We start from the raw sequence: 13080 nt of genomic DNA on the forward strand, positions 1-13080 counted from the left end.
GAAGGGCCTTTTTCAATGCTGTATCTCTGAACTGAACTAAATGCGACCAGACAGTATGTTCTCCACCATGCCCCTCTGGAGGTACGGTAGAATATTCAGCAACGTGCCAAAGTAGAAGGGGAACAAGGTAGGTTCCATCAGGCACAAAACTAATTGGCCAAACCTCCTGTTTCTGTGCTCAGCTTCCTTCTATGTTCAGTTTGGGAAAACATTTACCTTCTCAATGTGTAGGAAGGAACTGCAGATGCTGGTTTACACTGAAGATAAACACAGAATGCTGGCGTGACTCAGCGGGATAGGTGGCATCTCTAGAGAGAAGGAATGGGTGACGTTTCGGGTCGAGAGCCTTCTCCAGACCGAGAGTCAGGGCCTGAGTCGGAGTCAGGTAGTTGCGTCAAGGATTGACTCCCAGTTTGAAGGAGGGTCTCGACCCGAAACATCACCCAATCTTTCTCTCCAAAGGTGCCGCCCTTCCCGCTGAGATACTCCAGCATTTTGTGCCCACTCTCCAGAGATGCTGCCTGTCCAGCTGAGTTACTCCGCATTCGATATTTTCCTTCTCAAATCGGCCGATAAGGCTTTGAATTGCTGATGAACAACCGTGTCCTTGCGAGAGGAAGGATGTCGCTAAGCTGGAAAGTGCAGAGAGGATTTACGAGGATGTTGCCAGGATGAGCTATAGGGAGAGGTTGGGTAGGCTAGGACTTTATTCCTTGGGGTGCCGAGGATGAGGAGTGATGTTATAGAGGTGTATAAGATCACGAGGAGAATAGGTAGGGTGAATGCACAGTCTTTTACCCAGAGTAGAGGAATCAAGAACCAAGGGACATAAGTTGAAGGTGAGAGGGGACAAGATTTAATAGGAACCTGAGGGGCAATTTTCCCATTCAGTGGGTGGTGGGTGTATGGAACCAGAATTTTCCCATTCAGTGGGTGTTGGGTGTATACGGCCAGAGGATATAGACGAGGCAAGTATTATAACAACGTTTAAACGACATTTGGACAGGTAAATGGATATGAAAGATTTGGGCCAAACGCGGGCAGGTGGGTCTAGTATAGATGGGGCATATTGGTCGGCATGGTCAAGTTGGGCCGAAGGGCCTGTTTCCGTGCTGTGTGACTCTGGGACTCTAGCTTGAGAATCTTGAACCTGCTCTGGGTGAAAGACCTGTGCATTCACTCGATCTATTTTGTTTGCGTGCTGCATGACTGACTCTGACTCTCGAGCTGCTTGCTGTGGTTTAGAAGTGTGCTGAGAAGTGATTGGTGTCACCGGATATTAACTAGCGCAGCGGTAGAGTTGCTGCCTTACAGCGCTTGCAGCGGCGGAGACCTGGGTTCCATTCCGATTATGGACGCCGTCTGTACAGAGTTTGTACGTTCTCCCTGTGACCTGCGTGGACTTTCTCCGAGATCTTCAGTTTCCTCCCAAACTCCAAAGACGTACATAGGTTAATTGGCTTGGTAAATGTAAAAATTGTCCTTAGTGGGTGTAGGATAGTGTTAGTGTGCGGGGATCGCTGGTCGGTGTGGACCCGGTGGGCCGAAGGGCCTGTATCCGCGCTGTATCTCTAAACTGAACTAAACCCTGGTGTTGTCTGCTGCATTGAGTAAAGGGCAGCACGGTGGCACAGTGGTAGAGTTGCTACTTCACAGCTCCAGAGACCCAGGTTCAAGTCTGACTACGGGTGCCTGTCTGTATGGAGTTTGTACGTTCTCCCCGTGACCTGTGTGGGTTTCCTCCGGGATCTCTGGTTTCCTCCAAAGACGTACAGGTTTGTAGGTTAATTGGCTTGGTATAATTGTAAATTGTCACTAGTGTGTGTAGGATAGCGTTAGTGAGAGGGGATCGCTGGTTGGCGCGGACTCGGTGGGCCGAAGAGCCTTTTTCCGCGCTGTATCTCTAAACTGGGCTAAAAGAGAGGGGGGCATCTAAATTGCAAGGGGGGGGGGGGGAGTTCTGTCGGCAAGGCGTCAGAGAAAGGGAACGTCAAAGAAAATATCCCATGAAGAATCTACACTTTGGGGAATAAGATGGATGTAAATCCAATCCTTCATAATTGGTCATCAGCTCACTCCAGTGATTTATAATTGACTTACACTTCTCACACAGATGATTGTCGATGTTGAATTCCCTGTAATGTTTGCAGCGAGACCAGAATCGCCATTGGCCTTTCCGATGCTGCATTGCCTTTACTGCTTTGAGATGAAGGAAACGTTCCGCTTTGGAATAAACGGGTCCCTGTCAGAATGGCAGGCAGTGGCGAGTGGAGTGCCGCAAAGCTCGGTGCTGGAGCCGCAACTGTTTACAATATATATTAATGATTTAGATGATGGAATTAAAAGTAACACTAGCATATTTGCAGATGACACAAAGCTGGGTGGCAGTGTGAACTGCGAAGAGGATGCTAGGAGGTTGCAGGGTGACTTGGACAGGTTGGGTGAGTGGGCAGATGCATGGCAGATGCAGTATAATGTAGATAAATGTGAGGTTATCCACTTTGGCGGCAAGAACAAGGAGGCAGATTATTATCCCAATGGTGTCAGATTAGGAAAAAGGGAAGTGCAACGAGACCTGGGTGTCCTTGTACACCAGTCACTGAAACTAAGCATGCAGGTACAGTAGGCAGTGAAGAAAGCTAATGGCATGTTGGCCTTTATTACGAGAGGATTTGAGTGTAGGAGTAAAGAGGTCCTTCTGCAGTTCTACAGGGCCCTGGTGAGACCACATTAGAGTACTGTGTGCAGTTTTGGTCTCCTCATTTGAGAAAGGAAATCCTTGCTAATGAGGCAGTGCAGCGTAGATTCACGAGGTTAATCCCCGGGATGGCGGGACTGTCATAAGAGGAAAGATTGAAAAGACTGGGCTTATATTCACTGGAGTTTAGAAGGATGAGAGGGGATCTTATAGAAACGTATAAAATTATAAAAGGACTGGACAGTCTAGATGCAGGAAAAATGTTCCCAATGTTGGGGGAGTCCAGAACCAGGGGCCACAGTCTAAGAATAAAGGGGAGGCTGAGAAACTTTTTCACCCAGAGAGTTGTGAATTTGTGGCATTCTCTGCCACAGAAGGCAATGGAGGCCAATTCACTGGATGAATTTAAAAGAGAGTCTAGGGGCTAGCAGAATCAAGGGATATGGGGAGAAGGCAGGCACGGAGTACTGATTGTGGATGATCAGCCATGATCACAATGAATGGCGGTGCTGGCTCAAAGGGGTAAATGGCCTTCTGCACCAATTTTCTACGTTTCTATGTTTTGTATGAAGCAACTCTTTAAGATATGACCGACCTTCAGACTGTGCAAAGTCTTTGTGTATCTGTTTTTTTTATGAGTCATACCTGTCTGTGTGTGAGTGCAGTCTGTGTTTCCCAATTCACTGAAGTGTCTCCCAACTCCCAAATGCCAATGAGGTCCCAGAGTTAACACACAAGCCCAGTATTGACTTCACGCATCTCAGACTCTCCGTGCAGCTGTAAGTATCAGAAAGTAGACACAAAATGCTGGAGTAACACAGCGGGACAGGCAGCCTCTCTGGAGAGAAGGAATGGGTGACGTTTCTGGTTGAGACCCTTCTTCAGACTATTGGAAACATCAGGAACATTGGGCGTCGAGCTCTGCAAAGACCCATGGAAACATTGTTTGCTTCTTGTGACAGTTTCTTTTCATTTTAGTTTTTATTTCTGTTTAGTTTTTTTTCCTCCCATTTCCTTTTTTTTTTCTCCATTTGCAACAGGTGGTTCGAGCAGCGCTAACTTTGCAAACTTTGATACCTTCCCAAAATCTTCCAGCACTAGTTTCGGAGCGTTCACTAGCCCTCCCGCCGCCTCCGTGCCCGCGGGTTCGACGGCCGCCTCCTCCGGTATAAATGCCACCTCGCAAGCCGACAAATACGCAGCACTGGCAGATTTAGAGAGCATCTTTAACGCCCCTAAGCCCACTCCAGGTAAGCGACGGTGAAATGGCGGTGAAGGGGAGTGGGGTGTGGGATGACGTGACTTCTAGGTGTACCAGGGAGATGGGTACGCCTGACTCGCTGTGTAAAGAGAGCCCCCCCCCCCTACCACTCCGTCTCTGCGGGCTCCTCCATTGCCCGACCCTAAGGTCCTGTAGAAAAGGAGTCACAAAGTGCTGGAGTAACTCATCAGGTCAGGCAGCATCCCTGGAGAACTTGGATAGGTAATGTTTAGTTTAGTTTAGTTTAGAGATACAGTGCCGTCTGTACGGAGTCTGTACGTTCTCCCCGTGACCTGCGTGGGTTTTCTCCGAGATCTTCGGTTTCCTCCCACACTCCAAAGACGTGCAGGTTTGTAGGTTAATTGACTGGGTGAATGTAAAAATTGTTCGATCCTGACTACGGGCGCCGTCTGTACGTAGGCCCTTTCTGCCCACCGGGTCCGCGCCGCCCAGCGATCCCCGCACACTAACACTATCCTACACCCACTAGGGACAGTTTTTACATTTATCAAGCCGATTAACCTACAGACCTGCACGTCTTTGGAGTGTGGGAGGAAACCGAAGATCTCGGAGAAAACCCACGCAGGTCACAGGGAGAACGTACAAACTCCGTACAGACGGCACCCGTAGTCAGGATGGAACCCGGGTCTCCGGCGCTATAAGGCAGCAACTCTACCGCTGCGCCACCGTGACCCCCCGCTGGAGTATGTTTCGGATCAGACCTGAAGAAGGGTCCCAACTTACACTTAAAGACCCAACCTATCTCAAAGGCATTCTTTAACTTCAAAATGTCGTCTTTCTGCCCTTTGCACCTGGTTCCAACTAACAGCTCTGTCCCAACTCCCCGCCCCCTCTCACACTGCTGTAGACTGGCAATCTTTCCCGTTCCCACTCACACCTGATGCAAGGTCTCCACCCGGAGTTCTTTCAGCGTTCTATTTTGTGCTCTTGCCACTGCTTGTCACCATTGCTTCTGCGCTCTAGAAAAAAGCTGGAGTAACTCAGGGGCTCGGGTAGCATCCCCGAAGAACATGGATAAGGTGACGTTTCAGGTCGGGACTTCTTCAGACTGATTGTAAGCGAGAGTCGGGGTGGGGGGGGGGCAGAAAGCTAGAAGAGAGGAGGGGTAGAACAAAGCGGCAGGGTGGCGCCGGAGACTCAGGTTCGATCCTGACTACGGGCGCCGCCTGTACGGAATTTGTACGTTCTCCCCGTGACCTGCGTGGGTTTTCTCCGAGATCTTCGGTTTCCTCCCACACTCCAAAGACGTGCAGGTTTGTAGGTTAATTGACTGGGTAAATGTAAAAATTGTCCCTAGTGTGTGTAGGATAGTGTTAGTGCGGGGATCGCTGGGCGGCGCGGACTCGGTGGGCCGAAGGGCCTGTTTCCGTGCTGTATCTCTAAAAAAAAAAAGCGTGGCAGGTTCAGACAAACACAGGAGAGGCGGGATTTAGATAGGCAGATGGTCGGACAAAGATGAAGGAAAAGGTGTTGAACAAAAGGATTGAAGGGTCTTGACCCGAAACGTCACCTTTTCCTTTTCGCCAGAGATGCTGGCTGGCCCGCTGAGTTGCTCCAGCATTTTGTGTCTATTTTCAGTGTAAACCAGCAACTGCAGTTCCTTCCTACACGTGCTGTTACCTACATTTGGCCACCTTGTCTTGTCTGTTGCACAGTGTTGTTTAGTTTAGAGATATGGCGTGGTAGCAGGCCCTTCAGCTCTCCGAGTCCGCCCCAGCGATCCTCATACTCCAGGATTATCCTATACAGGTGCTTCTCGACTTACCATGGGGTTATTTTCGGCACGGTGGCGCAGCGGTAGAGATGCTGCCTTACAGCTAATGCAGCGCCGGAGACTCAGGTTCGATCCTGACTACGGGCGCTGTCTGTACGGAGTTTGTACATTCTCCCCGTGTGGGTTTTCTCCGAGATCTTCGGTTTCCTCCCACACTCCAAAGACATGCAGTTTTGTAGGTTAATTGGCCGGGCAAATGTAAAAATTGTCCCTTGTGGGTGTAGGATAATTTTAGTGTGCGGGGATCGCAGGTCGGCGCAGACCCGGTGGGCCGAAGGGCCTGTTTCTGCGCTGAATCTCTAAATCTAAAATCTAAAACCCATCGTAAATCCAAAATATCGTATGTCGAAAACGCATATCGCAAACCCGGGAAAAGATCAAAATTCAAAATTGGGAGTACGGTTTCTGCTGAGTGTGTATTCCTTTTGCACCATCGTAAAGTCGAAACATGTTAAGTCGAAGCATCGTAAGTCAAGCAGCATCAGTACACTAGGACCAATTCAGTCTTGACCGAAGCTAATTAACCTACAAACCTGTATGCCTTTGGAGAGCGGGAGGAAACGAAGTTCCCGGGAGAAAACCACACAGGTCACGGAGAGAACGTGCAAACTCTGTACAGACAGCACCCGTAGCCAGGGATCTGTCCCGGGTCTCTGGCGCGCTGAGGCAGCAACTGTACCGCTGCGCCACTGTGCCACTTCTTGTTGTCATTCTGATCAAAGGCATTCGAGCGAGGTTGCCCTGTGTATGTAGACCTCACTTAGAGGTCATTTAGTCCCGATGCAATCTGCATTGCATGTAAATCAATGCCGTTTAAAGACTGTAGGAAAGAACTGCAGATGCTGGTTTAAATCGAAGGTAGACACAACATGCTGGAGTAACTCAGCGGGTCAGGCAGTGACCCGAAACGTCACCCATTCCTTCTCTCCTGAGATGCTGCCTGACCCGCTGAGTTAGAAACATAGAAACATAGAAAATAGGTGTAGGAGTAGGCCATTCGGCCCTTCGAGCCTGCACCGCCATTCAATATGATCATGGCTGATCATCCAACTCAGTATCCCGTACCTGCCTTCTCTCCATACACCCTGATCCCTTTAGCTACAAGGGCCACATCTAACTCCCTCTTAAATATAGCCAATGAACTGGCCTCAACTACCTTCTGTGGCAGAGAATTCCACAGATTCACCGCTCTCTGTGTGAAAAAAAACTTTCTCTTCTCGGTCCTAAAAGACTTCCCCCTTTTCCTTAAACTGTGACCCCTTGTTCTGGACTTCCCCAAAATCGAGAACAATCTTCCTGCATCTAGCCTGTCCAACCCCTTAAGAATTTTGTACGTTTCTATAAGATTCCCCCTCAATCTTCTAAATTCCAGCGAGTACAAGCCGAGTCTATCCAGTCTTTCTTCATATGAAAGTCCTGCCATCCCAGGAATCAATCTGGTGAACCTTCACTGTAGTCCCTCTATGGCAAGAATGTCTTTCCTCAGATTAGGAGTTACTCCAGCATTTTGTGTCTACCTGCTGTGTAAAGACTGATGAGTCCTCTTTTCACCATGGGTTGGGAGGGCGGCCTTCAATGCTGGGCTGTTGAGTCCAACACTGACAATCTTGTGAGATGCCGGCACAGCGAGTAGAGCCGTTGACTCATAGCGCCAGAGGTTCACGTTTAATTCTGACCCCTGTGACCACATGGGCTTCCTCGGGTGCTCCAGCATCCTCCCACATCACGGGAACCAGAGGACGTAGGTTTAAGCTGAGAGGGGAAAGGTTCAGTCAGAACCTGAGGGGCAGTGTTTCCACATAGAGAGCGGTGGGTGTATGGAACGAGCTGACAGTCTAAGTAGTTGTGATAGGTGCTACAACAGGTCCTGGATAGGAAAGTTTTGGACAGATGTTGGTCAAACGCGGGCAGGTGGGACTAGTGCAGATGTACATTTCGTTGTACATTTACAATTTCGTTGTACATTTACAATTTCGTTGTACATGGCTCATGTTACAATGACAATAAAGGAACTATTCTACGGGCATATACCCATCATCCTCTGTGTGGAAAAAATGGCCCTCAGTTTCTGTTAAATCTTTCCCCTCTCACCTTAAACCTATAGACAATAGACAATAGGTGCAGGAGGAGGCCATTCGGCCCTTCGAGCCAGCACCGCCATTCAACGTGATCATGGCTGATCATTCACAATCAGTACCCCGTTCCTGCCTTCTCCCCATATCCCCTGACTCCACTATCCTTAAGAGCTCTATCTAGCTCTCTCTTGAATGCATTCAGAGAATTGTCCTCTGGTTCTGGATTCCCTTACCCTGAGAAAAGGGCTCTGTGCATTCACCCGATCTATTCCCCTCATGATTTTATACACCTCTATAAGATCACCCCCTCATCCTCCGGCACTCCAAGGAATAAAGACCCAGCCTGTCCCACTGCTCCCTCTGGCTCAGGCCTCAACTTGTGATTTTACGCACCTCTATAAGATCAGACTGTACCCTTTGGTGAAGTGGTCAAACTCTGGAAGCCACTGGTACAATGTAAAGAGGAAGAGTGTTCAGAGTGACGTCAGGAAAAGGATTTTTACGCATCATATGGCTGCAATCTGGAGCACACTTCCTGGAGTTTAGTTTAGATTATTGTCACGTGTCCCGAGTTTCAGTGAAAGGCTTTTTATTGCGTGCTATTTAGTCAGTGGAAGACTATGCATGATTACAATTGAGCCGTCCACAGTATACAGGCAACATGACAAAGGGAGTAACGTTTAGTGCAAGATAAGGTCCAGTAAAGTCCGATTAAAGATAGTCCAAGGGTTTCCTATGGCGTAGATGGGAGGTCAGGACCCCTCTCTAGTTGTTCAGTTGCCTGTTAACAGCCGGGAAGAAACTGTCCCTGGATCTGGAGGTGTGCGTCTCCACACTTCTGTACCTCTTGCCTGATGGGAGAGGGGAGAAGAGGGAGTGACCGGGGTGAGACTGGTCCTTGGTTATGCTGCTGGCCTTGCCGAGGCAGCACACAGATATGGTGGCGGCAGGTTACATTGTGGACTTCAAGATCGAATTGGATAAAAGGATGATGAGGAAGAGTTTGCAAGGCAGTGGAGAAGGTTGCTTTGTTGTGGAGGGGGGGGGGGGTGGCTCCATGTAAACACTGGGCCAAATGGCACCTTGACGTGCTGCAATCCATCTCCCCCTGCCACGACTCAGTCTGAGGAAGGGTCTCCACCCGAAAAATCACCCATTCCTTCTTTAGTTTAGACCGTTGTTCCAGGTGTGGACTCCTGTATATCGGCGAGACCAAGTGCAGGCTCGGCAATTGTTTCGCTGAACACCTCCGCTCGGTCCGCCTAAACCTACCCGATCTCCCGCTTGCTCAACACTTTATAGCTCCCCCTCCCACTCCCGCACTGACCTTTCTGTCCTGGGCCTCCTCCACTGTCAGAGTGAGGCCCAGCGCAAATTGGAGGAACAGCACCTCATATTTCACTTGGGCAGCGGTATGAACATTGACTTCTCTAACTTCAAATAGCCCTTGCTTTCCCTCTCTCTCCATCCCCTCCCCTTCCCAGTTCTCCCACCAGTCTGACTGTCTCCGACTACATCCTATCTCTGTCCCGCCCCCCACACTGACATCAGTCTGAAGAAGGGTCCCCACCCCAAATGTCACCCATTCCTTCTCTCCAGAGATGCTGCCTGTCCCACTGAGTTACTCCAGCACTTTGTGCCTACCTTCGATTTAAATCAGCATCTGCAGTTCTTTCCTCCACACTAATTCCCACTCTCACCCCACACTAATCCCACTGCCCCATTGACTTCTCTAACTTCAAGTAGCCCTTGCTTTCCTTCTTTCTCCATCCCGTCCCCTTCCCAGTTCTCAGACCAGTCTTACTGTCTCCGACTACATTTTATCTCTGTACCGCCCACTCCCCTGACATCAGTTTGAAGAAGGGTCTCGACCTGAAACGTCACCCATTCCTTCTCTCCAGAGATGCCTATCCCGCTGAGTTACTCCAGCATTTTAGTTTAGTTTAGAGATACAGCGTGGAAACAAGCCCTTTCGGCCCATCGGGTCCGCGCCGACCAGCGATCCCCGCACATTAACACTATCCTACACACACTAGTGACAATTTTTACATTTACATCAACCCAATTTACCTATATACCTGCACGTCTTTAGAGTGTGGGAGGAAACTGAAGATCTCGGAGAAAACCCACGCAGGTCACGGGGAGAACGTACAAACTCCGTACAGGCAGCACCCATAGTCGGGATGGAACCTGAGTCTCCGGCGCTGCATTCGCTGTAAGGCAGCAACTCTACCGCTGCGTCAGCGTGCTGCCCCTAATTCTCTCCAGAGATGCTGAAATTCCTGAGGGTGGGACAATGTTTGACAAGTAAATGGGAGGGGGGTATGATAAATCTAAATGCTAAATCTTTATGGTTTTGTTCTGAAGTGGTGTTTATTGGCAGAATGGTGGGTGTGTGGAAGGAGCTGCTGGAGGAAGTACTTGAGGCAGGTACTACAACAAGACACTTAAAAGACACTTAGACGGCATTAGGTTCAGAGGCATATGGACCATATGCAAACCAAATGTGGACAACTAGCTTAGATAAGGCATCTTGGACAGCACGGACAAGTTGGGCCGAAGGGTCTGTTTCGGTTCTGTATGACTCTTTAAGTGGACTTCCAACTCGTAGAGCAATTCCCTTACAGCCAGGATTAGTCAGGGCGTCAAAGGTTACGGGGAGAAGGCAGGGGCAGCACGGTGGCGCAGCGGGTAGAGCTGCTGCCCCACAGCGCCTGAGACCCGGGTTCGATCCTGACTACGGGTGTCGTCTCTACGGAGTTTGCACGTTCTCCCCGTGACCTGCGTGGGTTTTCTCCGGGATCTCCGGTTTCCTCCCACACTCCAAAGACGTGCAGGTTAATTGGCTTGGTATAATAATAAATTGTCGCTAGTGTGTGTAGATTAGTGTTATTGAGCAGGGATCACTGCGATGATGATTATTATTATTAATAAGTCCACGGAGGACAGAGGGCACAGCCTCAGAAATAAAGGACGTTCTTTTCGGAGGGAGATGAGGAGGAATTTCTTGAGCCAGAGGGTGGTGAATCTGTGGAATTCTGCCACAGACGGCTATGGAGGCCACAAGTCAGTGGATATTTTTAAGACAGAGATAGATAGATTCTTGATTAGTGCGGGTGTCAGGGGTTATGGGGAGAAGGCAGGAGAATGGGGTTAGGAGGAAGAGATAGATCAACCATGATTTAATGTCAGAGTAGACTTGATGGGCCGAATGGCCTAATTCTGCTCCCATCACTTATAGACAATAGACAATAGGTGCAGGAGGAGGCCATTCAACCCTTCGAGCCAGCACCGCCATTCAATGTGATCATGGCTGATCATTCTCAATCAGTACCCCGTTCCTGCCTTCTCCCCATACCCCCTGACTCCGCTACCCTTAAGAGCTCTATCTAGCTCTCTTGCATTCAGAGAATTGGCCTCCACTGCCCTCTGAGGCAGAGAATTCCACAGATTCACAACTCTCTGACTGAAAAAGTTTTTCCTCATCTCCGTTCTAAATGGCCTACCCCTTATTCTTAAACTGTGTGGCCCCTTGTTCTGGACTCCCCCAACATTGGGAACATGTTTCCTGCCTCTAACGTGTCCAACCCCTTAATAATCTTATATGTTTCGATAAGACCTTATGACCTTATGAACTCTGGACGGGCGCCAGAACAAAATGATCTTGAAAGATGTCGGGAGTCTACTAAAGCTTCCGTTGATGTGTAGGTTAGCTGCAGGGAAATGTCTGAAAGATACAACGTGGAAACTTGCCCTTTGGTCCACCGAGTCCACCTTGACCATCGATCTCTGGGTGATTTCGATATCCAGGCGGCACGGTGGCGCAACGGTAGAGTTACTGCCTCACAGCGCCAGAGACCCAGGTTCGATCCTGACCACGGGTGCTGTCTGTACGGAGTTTGTATGTTCTCCCCGTGACCGCATGGATGTTCTCCGGGTCCTTCGGTTTCCCCCCACACTCCAAACAAGTACAGGTTTGTAGGTTAATTAGCTTTGGTGAAAATTGTAAATTTTCCCTGTGTGTGGGATAGTCTTCGTGTATGAACTGATCGCTGGTCGGCACGGACTCGATGGGCCTAAGGGCCTGTTTCCAGGCTGTATCTCTAAACTCTAAACACCCGTTCGCACCAGCTTTTGTCAGAAAAAGAGTCCCGACCCAAAACGTCGCCTAATCGTTTTCTCCAGAGTTGCTGCCTGACCCGCTGAGTTACTCCAGAGCTTTGTGTCTTTTTCTCACTCTAGTCCTATGTTATCCCACTTTCGCCACCACTCCCTGCACACGAGGGGGTAATTCACAGAGGGCCGGTCAACCTACAAACCCGCGTGCTGTTGGGACATGGGAGGAAACCCACGCGGTCACGGGGAGAACGTGCAAACCCCACACTCACACAGCACCCGAGGTCAGGATCGAACCAGCGTCTCTGGTGCTGTGAGGCGGCGGCTCTACCCGTTGCGCCACAGTGCAGCCTTCAGCCGGGGCATGCATTTCTCTACTTAGACAATGTGACTGGTTGTTTTTTACCACGTTAACCGTAGAGGCTGGAGACATGATCACGGCCTTGTATTTGTCCACTTCTCAGGGCTACTGGGGGAAAGGGCAATCATAGAAACATAGAAAATATGTGCAGGAGTAGGCCATTCGACCCTTCTAGCCAGCAGCGCCATTCAATATAATCATAGAAACTTAGAAACATAGAAAATAGGTGCAGGAGTAGGCCATTTGGCCCATCGAGCCTGCACCGCCATTCAATATGATCATGGCTGATCATCCAGCTCAGTATCCTGTACCTGCCTTCTCTCCATACCCCCTGATCCCTTTAGCCACAAGGGCCACATCTAACTCCCTCTTAAATATAGCCAATGAACTGGCCTCAACTACCTTCTGTGCCAGAGAATTCCACAGATTCACCACTCTCTGTGTGAAAAAAAACTTTCTCATCTCGGTCCTAAAATACTTCCCCCATATCCTTAAACTGTGACCCCTTGTTCTGGACTTCCCCAACATCGGGAACAATCTTCCTGCATCTAGCCTGTCCAACCCCTTAAGAATTTTGTAAGTTTCTATAAGATCCCCCCTCAATCTTCTAAATTCCAGCGAGTACAAGCCGAGTCTATCCAGTCTTCATATGAAAGTCCTGCCATCCCAGGAATCAATCTGGTGAACCTTCTCTGTACTCCCTCTATGGCAAGAATGTCTTTCCTCCGATTAGGAGACCAAAACCGCATGCAATACTCCAGGTGTGGTCTCACC

General features: G+C 49.4%; 1 protein-coding gene across 3 annotated transcripts in view; it reads left to right on the plus strand.

Moving 5' to 3' along the window:
* The window catches only part of LOC144609225 (arf-GAP domain and FG repeat-containing protein 1-like), a 128022-nt gene that overhangs the window by 85051 nt on the left and 29891 nt on the right, over nt 1-13080 (plus strand). For 2 of the 3 annotated variants that reach the window (XM_078427644.1, XM_078427645.1), the window contains exon 7: nt 3739-3948. The exons of the other annotated variant lie outside the window; for it this stretch is intronic. In XM_078427644.1, the coding sequence (XP_078283770.1) occupies nt 3739-3948 (210 nt within the window). The remainder of the gene's footprint in view (nt 1-3738; nt 3949-13080) is intronic. 3 annotated transcript variants of the gene reach the window in all.

The sequence above is a fragment of the Rhinoraja longicauda genome, chromosome 34, assembly GCF_053455715.1.
Source record: "Rhinoraja longicauda isolate Sanriku21f chromosome 34, sRhiLon1.1, whole genome shotgun sequence".
In the NCBI taxonomy this organism is placed as follows: Eukaryota; Metazoa; Chordata; class Chondrichthyes; order Rajiformes; family Arhynchobatidae; genus Rhinoraja; species Rhinoraja longicauda.